The 21,879-nt window shown below is 39.4% G+C and overlaps 1 protein-coding gene across 10 annotated transcripts in view; it reads right to left on the bottom strand.

Annotated features, from left to right (window-relative positions):
• Positions 1-21,583, bottom strand: part of PLEKHA5 (pleckstrin homology domain containing A5) — a 173,473-nt gene extending 151,890 nt beyond the window's left edge. For all 10 annotated transcript variants that reach the window (XM_064459446.1, XM_064459437.1, XM_064459474.1 and 7 more), the window contains exons 1-3: positions 21,333-21,583; positions 21,127-21,203; positions 18,052-18,109 (exon numbers count right to left, since the gene is read on the bottom strand). In XM_064459446.1, the coding sequence (XP_064315516.1) occupies positions 18,052-18,109; positions 21,127-21,203; positions 21,333-21,430 (233 nt within the window). In that variant the 5' untranslated portion in view covers positions 21,431-21,583. The remainder of the gene's footprint in view (positions 1-18,051; positions 18,110-21,126; positions 21,204-21,332) is intronic.
• Positions 21,584-21,879: the final 296 nt, after the last annotated feature.

Genomic DNA, 21,879 nt, shown 5'->3' with positions numbered 1-21,879 from the left:
CAGCTGAACTAGGTCAGATCAGAAGTCCACGTAATACAGTTCCCTGTTCCCAGCCGTGATGAGTAGCAAACATCTTGGAGAGCCCATAAGAACAGGAGAGAGACACAGCAATACCTTGCTTTGTCAATTATAAGCCTCAGAAGTGGGGTATTAAATGAAAGAGGTGACCACATACTCTTCTTTCATGAACGCAGACTTACAGCCTGCAGCATCCCGAGCTATACTTTCTATATGTTTTCAGTCAATTACTTTTATTACATATGTGTTTCTTTCAGACCTTTTCAACATTAGCCGCAAGGGTCAACTCTTGATTTGTAAGTCCTCCTGCTAGTTCCTTCATTGGAATACACAGCATCTGTGTTCTCTAGTCGTCTTTCTACCATTTATGATTTTATAGATTTACACTCTCTGCATCAGCCCTCAGTGAAGTATTGTAAGCATTCTTCAAATGAAGAGCTTATATCCTTGCTCACCCTTGTCAAACCTCTCTACTTCTATTATATAATTTTCCTGTTAAACCAGTACTACTTTAGCATAAAACTACACTCATGTTTCCAGACACGCTTAACTGGAACAATATCATTTCAGATGTCAAGCCTTTACAGTCACATGACTTTTTCAACTGGAGTCTGATTTTAAGAAGTTTGTTTTCTCTACACTGTGGATCAAGGCCACAACTTCCATTTTTTCCTAAATGAACGTGATAAAACATAATCTGGATATCAATAGATTATATTTTTTTATACCCTAAGGGCACACAATTCTGTCAATTCATAGACCTAACATCATGAAGATGTCAAATTTTAGAGAGTAGTGCTCCCTTTCAGATAGGAAATCTTGTTAAAAAGAGCTAGAAATCTTTGCATGAAAAGGTCAGTCAAAAGCAGTGGCATCATGACAAAAAAAAAGGACACCTAAGAATCAAGAAGTATCTCCTTTTTGCTTTCCAAATGAAATTATTTAAACAAACACCTTCCTGAAAGGCTTAGGATTCTCAGCACTGCCAGGAGATTGTGGCAAATGGTAAAAAGTAGAAACAACCTCTGCTTGGCTCCAATAAACAAACTATCATTGCACATGTTTGGGCAGCGCTGGTCATACAGCAGATGACAAATGCTAGTTATGTGTAGATGCTCTATTTCCATTCGCCTGCCACGGCAGTGTGAACGCTGATCATCTATTGGTAAGTTCCCACCACTTTCTAGCAATACTGGTAAGACAACAAGTTGATATAGTTGCATGCAACATGTTTTTTTTAAATACATGTAAGAGCTTCCTTGATAAAACTGCAAGAATATTCAACAGACATTTGCTCTAAGCTTATTTAACAATGGGGAAATAAATGATTCAGTGAAGATATTGGCTCAAAAGGAGATATAAAGAAGAAAAAGAACACCCCACAAAACCCAAAAAAACTTAGCTTTAGAAAGACATCACTAAAATTTAGGAGCCAGTGACTCTATAGACCAAAGTGATAAAATAGCATCTATCATGAGCGGATTGCCTGTACAGATGTCCAAATCACATCAGGGAACAAGAAAAATGCTATTATTTAACTTCTTTAGGGAAACAAGACTTATATCTTAACTTTAGTGCCCACTTCACAAAATCTGTACTACTATTTACAAGTATTGGGATTTATATGGAAAACTTTGAGAGACATTCTGAAAGAACATGGAGTTTATACTCGCCTCTGTACTGCATGTTACTGCTGAATTCAGTATTCAACATGGCACATTTAGAGAGAGAGGGCAATTTTCTTCCTAGTTACCTTAACTAAGAAGCAGATTATTACACTTTTTTTTTCTTACAGAAACGAGTGGTAGAATCTGCAAAGAAAGATATTTCAATTTTCAAATCACTACCTAAAAAATGAACATTGCAAATCAGCTAAAACAACTCTTGAACCAGTATTAACACTACACAGATGTGCTTTTCTTGGTTATTATTTTCCTTTGGGAAAGTCCCTCTCCCCAGGCAAATACAAAAAAAAAAAAAGAGAAAGTCAATTAAGTAGTCATAATTAACAAGTATATAAAGAGGAAAAAACATTCACTAAAATAAGTTCTCTATAGAATGTCATTACAGACCTCATCATTTTTTTTTAATGCTGAACTACTTATACGGAGTAAACAAGAAAGTATTTTAATTGGCCTCTAACTTCATATTCTTCCACCTATTAATCTTGTACCACAATGAAAACCTTTAATCTGTTTTTGTAGCAGAAAATATCTCCTACAAGCAGATGGTTAGCTTTGGTTAGATAAAAAAAAAAAAATTCTTCGAAAGGGAGAGCTGAGCCATGTGAAATATTTAACATGAACCACTCCAGCTGCCTCAAAACAGGTTATAAAGATACATAAACTTTTGATGAATTCACACCATTCAGTTCATCTACTGCCCAGACAGGTCATGTCTTGAAAATGTAGCTGTTTCCTTTAAGCTCAAGAGAAGAGTAATTGTATGTAAATTCCTGGCGTAACTTCATGTAGGATATTAATCACACTCTCAACAGCTGCTGGGACTATATGCCAATCCTATTCCCAAGTATTTGTAGAAGGCACAAAGCAATCTTCCTTATAGATTCCCCCCCACCCCCGGAAAGTTTTTATTCTAAAGAAGTGTACGCATTCAGAAACATGCTGTCTCTCTTCACTGAGCTCCCTGCCTATTTACTGGTGTAATTCACACAATATTTCTACCACTCAACAGGCTGCTTACAGTTACTTATGCACATCAACTAATATCTCAATACCATTATCTTCTTTGGGACTCCTCAGCTTTCTGTGAGTCAGTTTTTCCCAAATTATTTTCCTGACGATTACTACACTACCAGGTGAATCATAATAGCATGAAGTAGTAACACTGGAAGACAAGTACAGCTAATTACTGAAAATAAAATCACAGCTTCAAAGATTGTTCCACACACAATATATATATTCTTCTTTATTACACCTTGAGCAAGTAAATATATATTAATTTATTAAATATCTACGTATAGCTTACAGACTAATAATGGTCTTATATAATTGCTGGTGGCCCAAAGAGCTATCAGAACACCAAAGAAGAAAGATCTGAACATATAAAGAAATAGTTCAAAGCGGTATCACCAGAGAACTCTAGAACGAGCATCTCCATGATATTTTGTGCAGTGTAAAACATGGTCTAAAAGCATGAAAAGCTGAGTTTCTTTGGAAAATGAAGAAACAAGAAAAGTGGCTTTGGATGCAAATTAAAAAAAAAAAATCAAGTATTTAGACACATAGATGAAACCCAAGTTGCTAAGTTATGGAAATGTATTATGAAATTAGATTCTTTTCCCTTCCCATCTCTTTTGAGTGCTGGGTGCTAAGTATGTATAATTATATGAAATTAAGTCAAGCAACTGTTTTTTTTTTACCATTTCAATACATAACGTGGAATGCAACCAATGAATTCGCACAATTTATCTCGAAAAATAAGACCAGAGAGTTTAGTGGCTCTTGATTATGTTTTCCTTACAAGGATTCTTTGCAGAAAAGTACATGTTTCGGTTTAGAACAATGATAATTAGTGCCTGTGGGAATAAAGCAAACTAATTTTTCCACAGCAATATAATTTCCTGTAACTTTAATTTTCACATGATACTCCAGTAGTTGCTCAGATACAACATTTTACAGTCTACAGTGTGATCAGGATTTGAAACAATTAGCTGTTTTCAGTTTAATATTCCCTCCCCATTTAAAAAAAAATTAGTTTTACTCATTTGTTATAAAAAACTGTATACAAAGAAAGATAATTTACCAATAAGCTCCACATATTTTTAATGATGCTAACAAATTCCTCTGACTTTGGATTAAATTACTTAAGATGACAAAACCAAACAGATGCAACTTGTAAGTGCACTTGGAATACAGGTGTTGCGGCCGTCCTCTTCTCAGTATTGCAAGAGACCTCCTTTTCAGAACTCCAGGAATCCATCTTCACTGACTAGGAAGAGTAATATTTAATCTACATAACAGGGGATATAGCCAAATCACTTAAATACAGATATAAAAGCCGACAGTGGCTACACTCCAATGTCTAATGTCAGTCCCAGGGTACACTTAACGGACACACAGTTCAGATGTGGAGGAAACTACAGTTGCCCTTAGAGCCCTTGAACAGCTATTTTTCATTCAGCAATGGTAAGAAACGGTGTTTTAATGGAAAGGTAGCTCTACAAAAAGACGGCAAATGCAACCATATTTGAGAGAATAGACCTGAATCCTTTCCCACTGAAATGAGAAATAAATATTAGCACTTTTTTCAAGTTTTAATGATGCACAGGGAACTACGTTTAATCATCACACTTCATGAGGAAGACTCATTAAATACTTCAAAGAAGCTTCTAAAAAAGACCAATATTCTATTTCATAGAGAACAAACAAACAAAAAAACCAAACCAAAACCGTACATTCCCTTGTAGACTTGTCAGCCAACAGTATTGGATCTTTCCTGAAATAAATCCTGGGTTACAGAATTCGACCAAGAAAAGCACTGATGCAATGATGAGTTGAACAGACATGTCATTCACTCAGGCAGGTCCAGAAGCCAAAACAGAGTCAGTCCATATGGTGAAGTTATGCATGTATTAGCATTTACACCATCCTTATTCCCTGAATTTAAGGCTCTAGAAATTCAACAGCACTGTTGCAAAGCATCGTAAAACAACAAGACCAAACAAACCTCACAAATCCTATGCAGCTAGTCACATACCAGCCTTCTTGTAATCCTGCTGATGGAATTCCCATAATTTTTAACTGGAAATTAGAAATTACTATTACATCATTTCATAAACAACAACAAAAAACCCACATTCGTTTGATTAAGTAACAAAATTAGATTTTTATTTTATTTTGAAAGCACAGAACTCGTGTAGATTAGCTGATTCTACTACTACACAGCCATTTACCTGAATTTTTACTCAAATATTTTAAGCATTGTCCTACCAGCACACAGGTGCTTTCGCTTTTCATTTTTAAAGAGAAATGGTATGTAGAGCTGATCTCCAAATAAATGATTTTGAGTATAGTAAAAAATGCTGTTCAACAGCACAAAACTACGTATTAAAACCATTCAAGAAATGTATATGAGTACCATTCTTCAAAGATGGCTTTACACTCCTTAACACATTTATCCTTGCTTCAGAATCTGCCATTTCATCATGTATTAATTTGAAATTAACATTACTTTACTTACAAGACAGCTACAAATGCTTTCTATTTTAAAATCTGTTTTATTCTCAGTTCAGCACTGTACTTTTTCATCAATACCTCTAACAATTATTTTCAGCATCCACTTTAATCCACAAAGAAAATCGAAGTGTAGCATTCAATAACCACATATTTCTTCATCTGAGTATCATGAAAGCCTCCCACACAAAACTACAGATGTGTTGGTAAAACTTTACTAGGAACATTACAAAAGCACTGTAAGGCAGTTTGACTCATCTAGTGACCGCAACACTATCTCCTCACAAAAATAAAACAGTTTTGATAAAAACAAAGCAAAAATCCCCCAATCACAAGTCATATTTTTCTGTTGTCATTTCACAGTGGCATTATCACAACATCTTAGACACCTGGAGATAAAATGGAGAATGAATTGGTCTTCTCATGGTGTGCCCAACAGAATACACCAAAGAACAACTCAACCCCTGACTTGTCCATTAACATTTGGAGTTTATTTTCTTCTAGTTTCATCAGTTAGATTGATTCCTTTGCCAAAACTAATAGACAACAGTTCAAAAGACAAATATGCCTAAACAAGGCCAATCTAGTGACAGCACTACAACGCAAAAAAAAAAACCCTCACATCCAATTGTTAAATCTATAATTTCACTCCATGTTAAACTAGAAGTGCTGCATCAAGTCCTTAGCAGCATGTAGATGCAAGTAATTCAAACTACCATATGGTCAATTAAAAGGCATCACTGATCTAAAGGACACACACTGAGCATTTCTCCCCCGAAAGAATGACTAGCAGGTTTGTATGAAGTACAGGAGAAAGTCACAAAAAGCAATTTGGTTTTGCTCTGCCACATGAATTTACCACAGTCCTCTCTTGCCACCATTCGTTCTCAGGCAGAAAGGGAGGAGGGAAGGAGGTGGGGGAAACATGGAAGAATAAATGTGCTGAAGATTTTATTTGCTATCAAAAGCACATAAGTTCAATGCTTAAGTATCACCATTTTAGATACATCGCATGTAAGCATGCACACACATACACCTCTTCCTCTGGCTTACAACTTTAAAGAAATATATCGAGTAACCCATCAGTATACACAGAGAAGTTTTTAAACCTATCTCTTAACTACCACAATTATACTGAGCTGCCCCTAGTGCTCATTCAGTTGCTTTTAGTTTAGGGGAAAAAAGCAAGCTTAAGTAAAAAAAAAATAAATAAATAAATCTGTAAAGCATAACACAGAATTTAAAGTCTTGACTTTTCAATATTTAGCACCGTATCCTGAGCAGGTCCTAATTTTGACTGAATAGCAGAAGATCCTACAGGGTTCATTTCAGGCTGCAGGCATTTGATACTGAACTGACCTCACAGTTATTTACATTCCCCTTAGGAAAATCTGGCATGCAGTCCAACTGAGGAAGATCATGTCTAACACTACTTGAGCTACCAGTGCTAGAAGCAAGCAGAATAACAGTGAAAAGAGTAGGGTGGATGATAAGGACACATATACATAAATAAAATTAAAAGGAAAAGAGAAGGAAAAGATCAAAGAGCAGAAGAAAAGAAGAACTGAAGAGACAAGAATTGGAGACAGTTTTTCTGATATAAGTAAGTCCCTATTTTTTTTTTCAAATTAATATTGTAGACAGGCTTTTCAACTAGTAAAAAGCAAATTACTTCAACTTAAGCAAAATAAACCGATGAGAAGATTTTAAATATTTGTCTCTGCTCAAAACAAATTAACAGCTGCCGACTACAGCTTTATCTGCATTGCATCCTATTTCTTGTTGTGGTTGCCATACCCATGTCAAATTTGGATGGGGGGAAAAAACTAAACCAAAACAAAAAACTTCCCCATAAGATCTGCTTTTGACCATTCCCACTACAGCTGTAAGAGACACCTGTTGAATCCAGCAGCTAAATCAAATCCAAAGTGTATTCACCCCCCTTCATTACAATTTAGGTCTCTACTACTGCAAAGAAACTAGATAGCAATACCAGAGCCAGTGAGCAAATCCTACTCCCATTTTTCCTGGAAGTGTTTATCCCATCTTCAAACAAGTGAAAAAATATGTTTGCTCTTAACAGATTCACTCTGCCAGCTACATAATCTCCTATATACCAGGCCTGGTGAAATTGTGCAAGAGTCACAGGCTCTGAACCAACTCCAGATTAATTTCATCACCTCCTTGAAAAATTAAATAAAAACCTTAAGTTAACCATAATTTATTTGGAAACCCTCTTTCCAATTGCACAAGCCAATTTTTAAACAAAGTAATAAAATAACCGAAACACAAGAGTTCTGTACAAATTAATGTTGACTGCAATACCTGTCTAAAATGACGGTACCTTCAATCCTCATTAAGAGCTTGAGAAGTTTCTGCCTGCTTTAATGACTTACAAATAGCATCACTGAAAGTCAAAGAAAAACCAACTCCATTACTGAACAACAACTGCAAAAGACTCTCCCCCCCTCCTTTTTAAAAGCAGGATGCTAATAATTCCAACTCTTCAGCCTGATGCAGTCTCTTCGGCAGCCCAAGCTCAAACCACTGAGAGCTGTGAAACACAACCAACCCCAGTTACAAGCTAATAGGGCATCACTGCTTTCATCAACAGATTTTTTTCTACTTACGTCTCACTTCACATAATTCTTTTCCATCTAAAAAAATGCAAGATTTCCACATAACTTACATATTTGAGCTCAAAAATGTTTTGAAGCAGCAGGCACCCAAACAAAAGATTATAAGGAAGAGGATAAAGCATTCGCATTTGAATTGACTGCTGAATTTGATAGTGCTTTTTGTTGTTTTAAACCACAAAGCGAGCAGTCAGGAGGCAACAGAAATCCCGAATTTCTTGTTAGACAGGTTTGGCACTCTCACCTAAAGTTGAGCAAAAACCACAACAGAGCAAGCTCTATTCTGGAGCATATTGCAAAATCTCTTTCGTATTTAGCTTAGGATACAAGAATAAGGAGCATTTCAGGAAAAGGTTCAGATTTTTCATGACGTCTGTAACAACTTTCTATATTTTTAAAGTGAAGCAAAATGCAAGTGTTCCATGTATGAAATTTGGAGTGGGGGGTCCTTGAAAAAGGCATAAAGAACAATGGGGGAGGGGATTGTAAGTGTAACCCCTATTGGCAGTGAGATGGCCTAAAGGATACCATTTCATCTAATTTATATTTAAACAGAAGACACTTTAACCATAATACTAGGTATTGCTCATCTAAATAATTCCAAAACTTGACCTTTCATCCTGTTTACTATGTACTGTGCAATGTACTCAGCTAGAAAATTATGCAGAATTGTTTTGTTGTCAGTTTATCTGTTTTTAAGAACAAAACTTTTCTTAAACACTACTTGTGGCAATACTGCAGAGAAAGTTTTAACCTGGGAAAATTTTTAATTCCATTTCCCTTAAAAAAACAAACAAAACCAAAACCAAACCAATCAACCACAAACCCTTTGCTTTAGTTATTGAATTATCAGAAAAACAAAAGCTGCAGAAAAAGAAATACAAGGCTCAGTACAAAATTACATGAGTCAAACCACCTTTTATAACAGTGTTACCACATTTCGCACTCTGCTTCCTTCTAGTCTCATTTCCATGCTACTTCAAGACAAGGTTTAAGTAGCCTTGCCAATTGTCAGTTCATTTTTATCTGAAGTTGAGAAAATGGAGGGACAGAAACAGGAGACAGACAGTGCTGTAGAGACAAGAACATACTAGTGTCTCAAGGCTTATCAGCCTGGTGTAGTCCGTAGGTATGCTTGCATGAAGAGATAAGAAACCCTAAGTCAATATTTTTTTACTAACCAGAAGTATGGACAGATGACCCAAGATTCCTAGTAATAAGTGTAAGTATTTAGGCTCCCAAACTCTTAAAATTCATTGCACAGCAATTTTAATAACTACCTCCTGCCTGATCAAGGATAACTTTAGTGACCAACACCTGTAAAATTCACTAGATTAGAGATATTATTAAGTGTTCAATTCAGCCAACTAAGAATTTATTGGTTCAAACATCAGATGCTTTTAACTCTGCAGATACTATGAAGAAGATGGATCAATTAATAAAAGCTAAAATTTTATTAACTGAAAAAAGTTAGTAAAATTTGTGTGCTTCATTAACTGAAAACATTTCAGTGTTTCAGACCAGGTAAGCAACTGATACCCACGTTAAATATAGAAGATAGAGATTATACCACACAAGAGATTTAAAATCAGAACAAATTATATGACTTTCTAATGAGGTTTAAGTTGCATCATTATTCTGATTAAAATTAACTGTTAAACATTTGATATTATGGCATTGATTGCTCAAACATATATTTTTGTAATATTCTCTTTCAATCTTCTGTATCAAACTTTATAAAAAAATTTAAATAAGAAGTTGTAAATTTATCTAGAGGATTCTCTTCATACATCAAAAAATACAAAAGAAAGCAGTCTTCCTAAATGACGGAGCCAACATGTAAAAAACTCAACTAAACAAAAAAAAAACCCAACTGTCTTAGCCAGCTTTACTCTCTCCAAGAAACCAAGCCATCATTTGACATTCAGTCAGATGAAAAGTTTTCTTCTTCCCCATAGGGATTTGAAAGCACCACTCATTTATTCTTGTTGCTTACAACGTTTTATTTCTAAGTGAGGTTTCTATCCTTCTTATAAAGCAGGTTCACTGAAGAATTTTGATGTGTCATCTGTTTTTACACATCCCAAAACATATTCTTGAAAATGATAAATATTAGACACTGGTCAGCAGTGGCATAATCTGTACGATTTAACACAAAATTAGAGGAAAAAAAGAAAGTGTCAGAACTTTGCTAGTAGTGCAGCTCAGATAAAAGCATCAAAAGCTGTATTTTTTGCAGGCTTTACACAATTTCAGTAGTCCTACTTACTCAGTGAGTAGCAAAGAACATAAAAGTTTCCATGAACTACTGGAATTGAAAGATGGCAAAGACAGCATTTTAAATAAAAACTTTCACCAGGTGTTTTCCTTTCAAACACTTTTGTTTACCCTCTTACCTGGCCTGACACACTGCAATGGTTCCAGTTAATAAAGCACAAAATTAGTTCTTTAAGTATTTGTTCCAGTGGTAACAAATTAGAAACAGTATTTCTAATAGATTCTGGAAGAGAAAAAACAGGAAGTTAATTTATAGGACAAGTTGCTTGGCAATACACCTTCCCTTACAAATAATTGTTCTTACTAAGTCACTGTGGAGAAAGCCATGAAGAACTAAGTTTCTGAATATGCAAGTGGTTTTTAGTTGTTTATATAAAGCTCTATGACCATCACAGGCCACACAGGCATTCAAAATGCTGTCTAAAAGCCTTTCCCCCCCTCCCCGACTTCAAACAAATATTCAACTCCAGGTCTTATAGGTCCAGAGCAGAAAGATAACATGACAAACAGCTATTTAAGCAGATGCCCCTGCCCTACTCAGTACTGGGGAGTAGGAATCTTTCCCAAAGGGTTTGTACAGGAGTGCCTACGCTATCAAGTTCTCAACCCCAAACTTATACTCTGACAGAGATGTTGGAGGGGAAGAAGTTCAGAAGTAGATCTCCCCTTCAATCAAATGCAAAAGAAAGCAAAGTGATCAGAGAGAAACAGCTGTCTTCCACATTCAAAAGCAAGAAGGAAAAGGAAGGAGAGAGAAGGGGCAAGTGTTTAAATTTAGGTATTTACTTACTGAAACACAGAAAAAACACACATAAAGGCACCAAGTGTGCAGAAATCCCAGCAGTCAGGGCTGTGGAGCTTTGCTTCCAGCCAGCATTTGCCTCAAGCTTCACAGAGTTTTCTCCCTCTCTCTCACACACACAGAAGCATACCGAAGATCACTCTGAACTACCAACCAAAGTGTATCTCAGGTTTAATGAAAACGTAATTAATTATAATAAGAGCCAGTGTAACATAAACATATGCAGGAAAAACAGGCTTAGCGCTACACCACAGCAGATGCTAGTTTTGATCCAGTACAACAAAACACTTGCAGACCAAAGGAAAAAAAGTGCATGCAACTCCTTTAAGTAAAAGCAAAACATAATGTACACCAGGTAAAATCTGGACCTGTAAAAGTTCTACCGAACAGTGGCTACACCAAGTAGATATCTGTGTGGGAAAAGTTCACAAAGTACCTGCCTGCCACTGCAGGCAGTTTTGGAAGTGTCCCTCAGTTCTAGGCACTGCAGGATATGGGTACCAAGACAGGGAAGAGAAAAAGAACCTGTGCAACACCCTGACACAACAGGAAGAGGAAATACTGGTACAGGTCCCAAAATAATTCTTAGAGTGCACATCAGTTCAGTTACCTTTTTTTCCAAAGGGATTGGAGTGGGGGGGGAGGGGGGGGGGAGGGGGGTGTTCATTGATGCAAAAAAATGCATCATTGTATTTCTAAAATAATGCAGCAGACACCTCTATAAAAAGCTATAATCGATCAGCATTTCCTTTGTTTTTCACCACACTTCACACATTGTGGATACCAAAAATGAAAGATGACAGAAGAATTCACTTCACAGTAATAACGTCTTAAAAGTAGATAAAGCTAATATATACTTTATTAACCCCATCACCAATTAAGGCTAAAGCTAGGGAAGAAATGTTACCACTTCCAAAACCAAAGATCCAAAACTAGGGAAGTTAACAACTGATTTGTTAACAGATATCAAAAAGCTTGAGTGTCTTCAGTATCTTGCTCATGGATTTAAACTTTTCATGTAACAACTTATATAGATATTTTTGTATTTTTAAATAATTATCCATTAATTCTTACAAGTGTTTTGAAACTTGGTAATGTTAAAAAAAAATCAGCAAGTTCCCTCATGCTTTCAAATTTATCTTAGTAAAACCAAAGCATTTAAGGTGTTACCCAATTTAGAAACACACTTCAGGAAAGAGACAGCTCAAAACATCAGCCACAGACATGACACTCGGAGAGAGACTTTGTAAGCACAGTAATTCCTAGCATTCACATTTTATATTCTACCTGTCAGACTAACTTGGAAACAGGTTCATAAGCCAGGGGTAATAGGCCCTGCCAGACCTGCACACGAGTCAGACAACATGTTTTCACAGGGTGAACTTTTGCCACCCTCCCCTCTGGGAGAGATGCCATCAAGTTCGTGCCTAGGAAATCAGCTCCCACCCCTACTCCTTTTACTGCCTTTCCTTTGCCACCTCTCCTTTCTGCCCAGTTTAGTCTCTCCTCCTCTCCCTTCTCCAACTACTCACACCCTTTCAGCCTTCTCCTTCAGTACATCACTACCTCCATCCCCTTCTTTCCACATCCCCCCATAAGGTGCTTTTTGGATACAGTCCTACCTCCCTTCCTTAAACCTGCACTCACTTCTTTCTATGTCTAGAATCCTTCCACCTGCATGCCTAGCTTTGGCATTGCACCCACTCGACTTCTTCCTCTCCTGCTGCAGCCCCCTTGCATAGCTTGTCCCTTTCACAACTCCCCCACAACAAGATAAATACCCTTTTTGTTTCTCTCTACCTCCTCGGATTTTCTCCCCACAGAGCAAAAGCCTGCACTTCTCCTAGGGCTCCTGGGCAACACAATTTCATCCTTCCCAGGGCAAGACTTGCAGCAGAAGCTGTAACACTGCAAGACATTTCGCTGTGTGGCAACACTATGAAGTGCCAGAGCAAGGCTCCCCACACAAAGTACTTTTGGTTCTTGAAATATTTTAGTGCAATAAAGAAGTAAATGTTGAAACTGATAATAAATTTGAAGGCATTCCTAAAAAGTCCTCCTTTTCTGAATAGCTTTGCTCACTACAAAGGTAAAGGCACACAGGTTAGTTTATGGTAATGCTATGTCCCAGTTCACTCCTCTAGCTATATGCCACCATTTGACCTAGAGGTCTTGCCATGAAAGAATGAACTGAATGAAGGCCAAGAATGAACTTCAGTCTTTCCTTAATTTTAGTAAAATAAAGGTTAGAGGTAACAAAAGAAAAACGAAATTTCTGTGAGGAACACTGTGATTCTTACTGTTGGAAGAAAACAATCTCATCTGTTCTTATTTTTTTTTAAAACCCATTTTTCCTCTCAAGAAAGGGCTGCTCTGCAGACATGACTAGCTCTTCTTTGATTCTTCAGAAGAACTTCTCAGCTGAATGGGAGAGGATCTTTAGAATGCACGTAAAAGACAAAGGTTCAAACAAAAGCTGAATTCTCAATGAGCACAGGTTTATTTCAGTAAACAACAGAAACTCAAGGCTGAAAAAGATCTTATCCCTTTCAACTACTTAATAAATTTTTCTTACCTTCCCAATCTTCAAGCTACATGGCTACAATAAGCAAACCTGCATTAATCAAAGTCTCTGTGAAAGCATATAAAACCTCTATTTGATGCAACAGTGAACTCATTTCAGCTTTGGCCTGGGTTTGCCAATGCCTTACTTCAGGAGAAGATAGGCGAAAATTGTTCTGACAAATACAGAAAAAGGTGAGCTTCAGCACAAAACTCTAAAAATGAAACTTTAACCTCCTTAATTCTATAAGATTTTAAGAACTTTTCCAGTCAGCTTTTGTACTGTCCTAAAAGTATCGGTCTTACAGGAGAGTTACGAAATATCAAATGCTAACACTCAAACAGCTTATCGAAGAGTACATCTGTAGAGGCCAACCAGTTACACTGATGCGAAACTCCCCAAATACCACGCTTGGATTGACTTTTAAAACTACTTTATTTGGTAAATTAATAACTTAACTCATATAAACCTGGTTTTTAAAAAATCAATACAAAAATTCTAACATATGTTCAGAACTACTGAAATGAAAACCAGAGAAAGGCAAGAAAAGTAAGCAAAAGCCTGAGTTTAGACAGTTGGGCAGTTTTAACCAGCAATGAGGGTTCCTTAAACGTATGCACATGAATAAATACACACACACACACAGAGAAAGATGTATTTATATAACTTTATTGCACCCATAAACACCACCTTGGTGCCTAATGACCATGCAGTCATCACAAGGTACTAAAACCATCAAGCTGAAAATTCTTATTGATCTTAACAGGTGAGGAGTCTGAAGCCCATGACCAGGTATGTCTTCTCCTTTGACAAGTATCATACTGGGATCGTCACATGGGTCCATTTCCTTATGCACTTATAAATCACATACGTAATTTTAGCTTCCCACACTACTATCCAGCTTAAGTCTGTTCTGGGGATAAAGCCCTTAACTTTCCAGAGCTCAATGACTGCTCAATACACTAAGCATAAATAAGTAGCCCAGTGAAGTATTCTAAGCAGAACAAAAGAAAATCTCAATTTTGAAAATCATGGCACAGCATGCTGAATGAAGAACTGAGGAACTTCCCCTTATTTTACTTCATAATACAGAAGATTCAGTAATTGACTGGTAATAAACTAATTATTAAAGGTTATATTTGAATGTGTCAATTTTACAGTCATACAGCCCTATATTCCACTTAAAAGTTTAGTTATTATATAAATAAAGATTACACCCAAACCAAGCATTATTGCAGAAAAGTTTACTGACAGAGCTCCCATCAAGCAATAAGCAAGGGCTATCTGCACAGATTTCTAACATTAAGTAAACAAACCCAGACTTTCTCACTCCTGAAAAGGCAAAACACACTGACAATGTAACCACATCTCATGAGAACATATACAAAATATTATGGTACTGTGTATTTTTTTACTCCAAATAACAAACACCTTTTGTTGTTTGCATTTTAAAGGGATGGGGAGGATGTGGGGGAAGGGTCCTGTCATTACCAAGTATTAGATTCTTCTACTAATGTGAAAAACTGCCAAAAGGTCAAAATCCTAGCTAGCATCGACTTACTAGTACAACTATACACAAAACCAAAACCACCTTATGCAATGGAAACTACTCTGTATCTGCCCCTGCTCAAGCAGGGGGGCTGGACGAGATGATCTCCAGAGGTGCCTTCCAACCCCTACCATTCTGTGATTCTGTGATGCTACCCCTGTTTCAGAACATCTTTCCTTTTTAAAGCTAGAACAAATCCAAAGTCATGGGGGAAAAAAAGAAAAGTGTGTAAAATAGTCACCATTTGGTATTTATTTATTCTGAAAACGAATACACACATCCCAAGAAAAATACAGTGTCCTTTAAAAATAATCACATTTCAATGCAGTCTGTATCCCGAGTCATTTGTTTGAAATGCCAGTCCAAGGAATGTTAAGATTGAGCTGACGATTATCTCCTCGACATTATCCCAATTTGATTATACAGTGTTTACTACATCAAAGCCAGAAAAAGCACAGTAATAGATTCAGCGACACACCCACTTGGAACAGTAAAGACCTATTATTAAAGAACCATAAGAATAATTTTCAAAAGGTTTTTATTTTCAAACACAGTCTAGCATAAGATCTTACCATAAAGCAAGGTGGTTAAATATTTCTATTCAACCCACATACTTGAAGCTGTGCCTCAGAACTCAGGTGGAATTATTTATGTGATCAGGAAACTTGACTATCCTCCTTGTCTAACTTACTTGGCACATTACAGAAATCCAACAGCCAGGATTCATGGGGCTGTATGCAACAATAGCCTGCCACTAACATTCATTCCCGTGTAACCTTGTAACTCATACCCCAACATAAAACAACATATTTCTCTCAGACCTGACCAGGAAGAAGTATTCAATATTTTTAGTTTTAACATATTTTTATCATGCTGTAATCAACATAACAAACATTAATATTTCGCAAATCGGTACACTCAAATGAGCAGGTTACAGTTAAAAATCCACATGTGGGGGTGCTTGTATAGCACAAGGTCACAACAACCTGCACAGTTTCCCACTCATGCGGGAGCAGCACGGAAGTCTAGATTCAGACAACTAGAATTATTATAATCAACACATCATCTGGAGTTACATTGCCTAGGACTACAAGATAGTGATTATAATGTTGTCACTGTCTACGTTAGCTCTCACATCTTCTCTAGCAGCGGTAGGGCTGAATGCTAGACAGCTTTAAAAGGAGAAGGTATCACTGGCAGAAGTTTAAATTCAGCCTGAGAGGCTACACAATAAGCACGTATTTAACTAAGGATGCCAAACTGGTCATACCATGTGCACATTTCAGCAGGCTTGACAGCATTATCCCGGCTATCCTCCTACATCTATCAAATCACAGAGAAGTGTTGTTTGTGCAACATGTTTTCAAAGATGCGGCCCAACTTTTAAATACAAACAGAGCTATTTAGTGCTGGCTATCAGCAAAACAATCAGCTTAATGTACATCCTAACAGTTACGATAACACCTTGAACACAAGACCTTATAAGGACAAGAGTACGCAGACACCTACCACTTGGTAAGTTTGTGCATAAGCGCAACAGTCACTCTACAATAGCTGTCCATACGCTTTTAATTTTATTCTAAGAAAACTCAAGTTATTATTTTCCAGTTACTGTGGCTAACACGTTGTTCATAGGTGTATTCTATGAGAACAAGTTCCATCCAAAAGCCTGGAAGAATTTCTTTTTATGTTATATACACACACAAATATAGCTTTAATTTTAACTTGTCTTCATTTAATAGTCCGAACTGAACACCAGAGGTAAAAACCTTAGTAGATTCCTGTTCTCAGTCTGGTGTAGTTCTTGTCAGTTGCTACATCACACTAATATAATGTAAATTAGAAAAAGACAACAGAACGGTAAAACAAACATGTTGCCTATCAACAGGAAGACCCCCCCTAGAGAGCCCAGCACCAGTTCTGACCAGATTTTTGGAGCATTAGCCTCCAGCATATTTTTTAAAATTTTGTTTGGGATCAAGTCAAGCACATTCCTATATAAAATAATCTATGCAACACATACGTAACACCCATCTCTACAATGCCTACATTGCAATTTCCACAGAGCAGCTACCTTTTGCTCAACACTAAGACACAGGAAAAACTGCAGCCTATAACCTCCATGACTATTAGTAACCTTCACTCAGACGAGTTATCCCACTGATGACACTATTCATTTAAAGATGGCAAACCAAACACAGTGTAGTGAGTAAAATCTCCTGATGAATTGAGAAAAGCCTGCAAATTGTCGAAGAAGAGAAAAAGAGCATATTAACCAGACAAATATACATAGCTACCACCTTAAGATTTTCCAGATGAGGATGGTCTGACTATCTGGAGAGGAAAAGCTTGTAAGAAGTTTGTACAGATCCAGTCAACATGACCTCTGGACTTCTACAACAGAGCTCCATTTCCATGCCCCTCATTCAAAAAGACAATACATACAGCAAGTCTGCTGTGGACACACCCCTCAAAACATACTATAACCTGAATAAAAAATTATAAAAATCAATACTAGAAGCAGCAACAGGAGGTCTTGCAAAGAAAACAGCCACTTAAACTTTCAGAGCAGCTTTAAACAACGTAATTCCTAGAGAGTAGGCTGAATGAAGGCTATTCTCCCAGTGACATAGAAAGATCTCGCCTTTCTGAAAATGTTTACGGCATGACAGCATACACACACAAGTGTCAAACAAACAGACAGACTAAGATATTCTTGACTTGCAAGGACATTTGTTGCTAGATGGTCACACTCACAGCAGAAATTTCATTTGAATCCGCACCCTTAAGCAGCTTTAATCAAAAGTATTAACACAAAAACTCAATAAATTGTTTTAGCTGGGCAGAATTCAGTAAACAAAGGACTACATACACTACGACAAACTTGAATACTCCCTCTAGATTTATAACGTAACATTTAAATTCAGTTTGGAATACATTCAAGATTACAGCAACATTTAGACAAACTAATTGGAAAGTATAGTATTGTGACAGATGAACATTCAACTTACTTTACATAATATCTTGCACCTTCAAAAGTATAAGCTTCCTCCCAACCTGTGGGTAAGTCTGTAAAACAAGTAGCAAAACATTCCAATTAACTTTTGAAATGATGCTAGCCTTACTGGTCTACTCCCTTAAACTAAGGTAGTTAAAATATTGTGTGTCTGATTCCATAGGTTGAAAGCTTTAGTCCTATAAACAAATATTTTAGAATTGACTCACAATACTGCCTCAGTTTAAATTCTGTAACTCAGGAGAAGCTACGCGCAAGAAAATCTGAATTGGATTTCTCATTTTCAAATAACAACAATAAGGGTTTAAATGTGCCCTTATTTAACGATGTTGCTTCCTTTGACCAGTAACTAGAACTCACGGTCATCGCCAGATCTTTCTGCCTTGAACTTCAACAGCATGAAATTACCTGACAGGCAGAGAACTAAACAAAAATCAATTTACCAACTTTGCGTTACATGCAAGTCACAAGCATCTTAACAGGCATGATATCAACTACACCACTGAGCATTAGCATTATATTAGCATAATTCCACCACTGTTGTGACTAACAAGTGTTCCCGCAGTGTTTACAACTCTATTCAATTTTACATTAAAATAATTTTCAATGCAAATCTAGTGGAGGAAGTGGGTAAATCTTTTCCTTCTCTATTATCACTCTTAAGAGTCAGGAGCCCGCAAAAAAAAAAAAAAAAAACAAAAAACACCAAACCAGCACTAATGGTCAATTTTTTTCAAGTAACAGCTTCCTGATGTAATAGAAGCTCTGAAGATGTCACGCACCTCTATGCGACTCTAGAAACATCACTACCCCTAAGCCTGCCCCAGTTAATAAAAACAATAATGGATATATAGGACTCACTCACTGAATTATAAAAGCAAGAATGCATTTCCTAATTAAAAAATATTCAGTCTGGGTCATGTGATTTTTTTCTTCCCCCTCCCAGTTTTCTTATTTACTCTGTTTTTTTTCTTTACTCTTGTCTTTTCTAGAACAAAAATCAAGGTGTCTTTTGATAACAGCACAGGGCAACATACAGCAAAAAGGAAGTCTCTCTAGCAGAAGTATTTATACGTCTTGTAAGAACTTTGCAAAAAATACCTTTCCAGTGCTGAATATCTCAAGGAATAAAAAGCACTTCAATTCATAATGGAGGACAAAACTTCTCTCATCATTTAGTGAGTACCTCACAGTATTATTTAATAAGGAGCTTTATAACAATATACACTTCCAAAAGAAGTGTTATTCGCTCAAAAATTGTTTCTTAAGAGAAGACGTATTTTGAACCTATTTTGACTAGGTTCCAAAACAATGGTCAGGGCAAAGGAAGATATAAAACCCAGAATTAATCTGTTTGATTATATCTATGTATAGAGATATTCATTAACATACACATGAATGGGGAAAACTGCAGAAACAGGGTTATTTTGCAGACACTTTAGTGTCTGATTGACAAATCATGGTCAGTATATCCAAGGTCGTGCCTTACTCGTGTGTTCAGAAACAAGTTTCATTTACTAAATAACAACTCTGCTACGCTACATACAATATTCCAGATACTCAAAAGCAAACTGCATTTCCTTTAGAAGGCACTTAACGGCAGAAACAAATGAGACACTTAGAAAATTACTGGGAAATCAGCATCAGTCTGAGACGCTGGTAATAGTTTTAAAAAAAATAATTAATAAGCAGCTAATGTTAGTGTCCAACAAGCACTTCCCATACATCTGCCCCCATGCGTACTGTTATAGATGAAGGCTAGTTTCTCAATTAATCTGAGTACTGAAGGCAGGAAAGGAGGCACTGAAGGCAAAGAGGAGCCTGATCGCAATCAGTAGTTCTATTTCCCGGCATTAAACGACTTCTTACAGACAACAGCCCTTCACTGCAGGTCAAACTGCCGAGCTGTAGTAGCCAGAAACCTGTGCTTTTCAAACTATTCCCAACTCAAGAAAGGCCGCCCACAGTTTTCTAAAAGGCTGTTTCTGATTTCTTAATGCATAAGTATTAACCAAACCTAAAAAGCAAATGATCTGATATAGTCCAATTCACTTGCAGATTTTCCTGCGATTATCCGAGTGATTACATACATCAAAACAACTCCACTTATTACTACACTCCACCACCTCCCAGTGGCATATGTAGCCTGTGTGCAATTCCAGCAGTCAGAGTTTGGCTCTGGGTCTTCAGAGCGCCTGCTGCAAACCCTCCCCCTCCAGCACCTCCTGCTGCTACTTCTCCAGAGTGGAACAAACAGCAGTAGCAAAGAAGACCGATTCCACCCTCCTCCCTCCAAGTTATTCCTAATGTTTCAGTCCCTTCTCCTCCCGCCTATTCCACCTCTCCCAGTCACTTAGAAACCACCCACACTCTCAGCCTATATGGAAGCCAAGGGAGGAAAAGGGTTTCTAGGTGGCTACATATAGAGGAATCAGCCTCTAGGTCTCTAGTATACCTATCGTGGTTTTATCTAGGTACTGCTGGAAACAGAAATAAGATGAGTGGCTTAATGCTAAACTGAGAAAGGATGCTCTGCAGGTGAATAACCGGGGTAGCCTGTAAGAAGCACGAGAGGAATAAGGCGGTCTCTAATGGTAACCATACAATATTATCGGGGTGATACAAGGCAACAGAAAGAAAACGAAATTGCACAGGCGGGGTGGGGGGAGCACGGGGGCAAAAGAAATCGTTTTAAGGAAAACCCGGGGAGCCCGCGGATGGCGAGCTGGGCACGGCGGGCCGCGCCGTAGCGTCGCTCTCGCTCAGCCCGGGGGGGGCAAACAACTGCGCGAAGTGCGGGCAGCGCGGAGGGCGCGGGATGAGGAGTTGCCTCGGGTGGCTGCGGCGGCTCCTACGGCCGCTGGGGCGGCGTGGGGGCAGCGGGCAGCGGCCGGAGGGGCTGCCCGGGGCGGCAGGGGGAGCCGCGGGGCGACGGGCTCGGCGAGACCCCGGGGCGCGGAGCGGGGAGGGGAGGGGGGCGGCGCTCGCCGGGCGGCCGGGCGGGGGCGGCCGTGCCGGGGAAGGGCCGGGGGGGCCCCGGCCGCCCCCGGCCCCCGGGCGGGGCTCCTACCTGCGCTGCGGCGGTGCCCGGTGATCACGGCCTCTCCGGTGAGCGGGTGCAGCCAGGTCGTGCTCTTCGCCTCCTCGCTACGGGGACGGACACAGGGACCGAGTCAGACAGGCGCAGCCCCGCCGCCCCCGCCGCCTTCCCCCCCGCCCCTCCCGGCCCCCCGCCCAGCCCCGCTCCGCTCCCCTCCTCGCCGGCTCCCCGCTCACTTGATGAAGAAGACGCGGCCGCCCTGGCTGATCCCGTAACTCCAGCTGCCGGGCAGCGCCCGCAGCCGCTCCACGCTCAGCTCCGCCGGGGCCGCCATGGCCGAGCCGCCGCCGCCGCCGCCGCCGCCACCAGCGCAGCCGGGGAGAGCCGAGGGGAGCGGGGAGGGGAGTGGGGGGGGGGGGGGGGGGGAGAGCGCGGGCACGAGCGAGCGCGTCCCCGCCGCTGCCGACACCTTGGGGAGGGGGAGGGCACAGCGCGAGGGGGAGGGGGCGCAGCGCCCCGCCTCGCCCCGCCTCGCCCCGCCCCGCCCCGCGCGGGCCCGCCCCTCCCGCCGCGGGAGCGCGCGCGGCGCCCTGGCTGGCTGCCTGCCGGCGGGGGCGCGCCTCCTGCCCCCGCCGCGGCCGTTGGGGCGGGGCGGGCGGCGGGTTCCGGCGGGCGGGGGCGCGCTCGGGAAGGGAGTCCCGCGGGGCGGTGTCGCGCCACGCCCGGGAGGGGACCGCCGGCGAGCTCGGTCCTTGGCGGGGCGGGGCGGGGGGCAGCTGCGGG

The sequence above is a fragment of the Phalacrocorax carbo genome, chromosome 1, assembly GCF_963921805.1.
Source record: "Phalacrocorax carbo chromosome 1, bPhaCar2.1, whole genome shotgun sequence".
Classification (NCBI taxonomy): Eukaryota; Metazoa; Chordata; class Aves; order Suliformes; family Phalacrocoracidae; genus Phalacrocorax; species Phalacrocorax carbo.
Note: the sequence above shows the minus strand (reverse complement) of the source record. Positions and strands in the feature narration are given on the sequence as shown.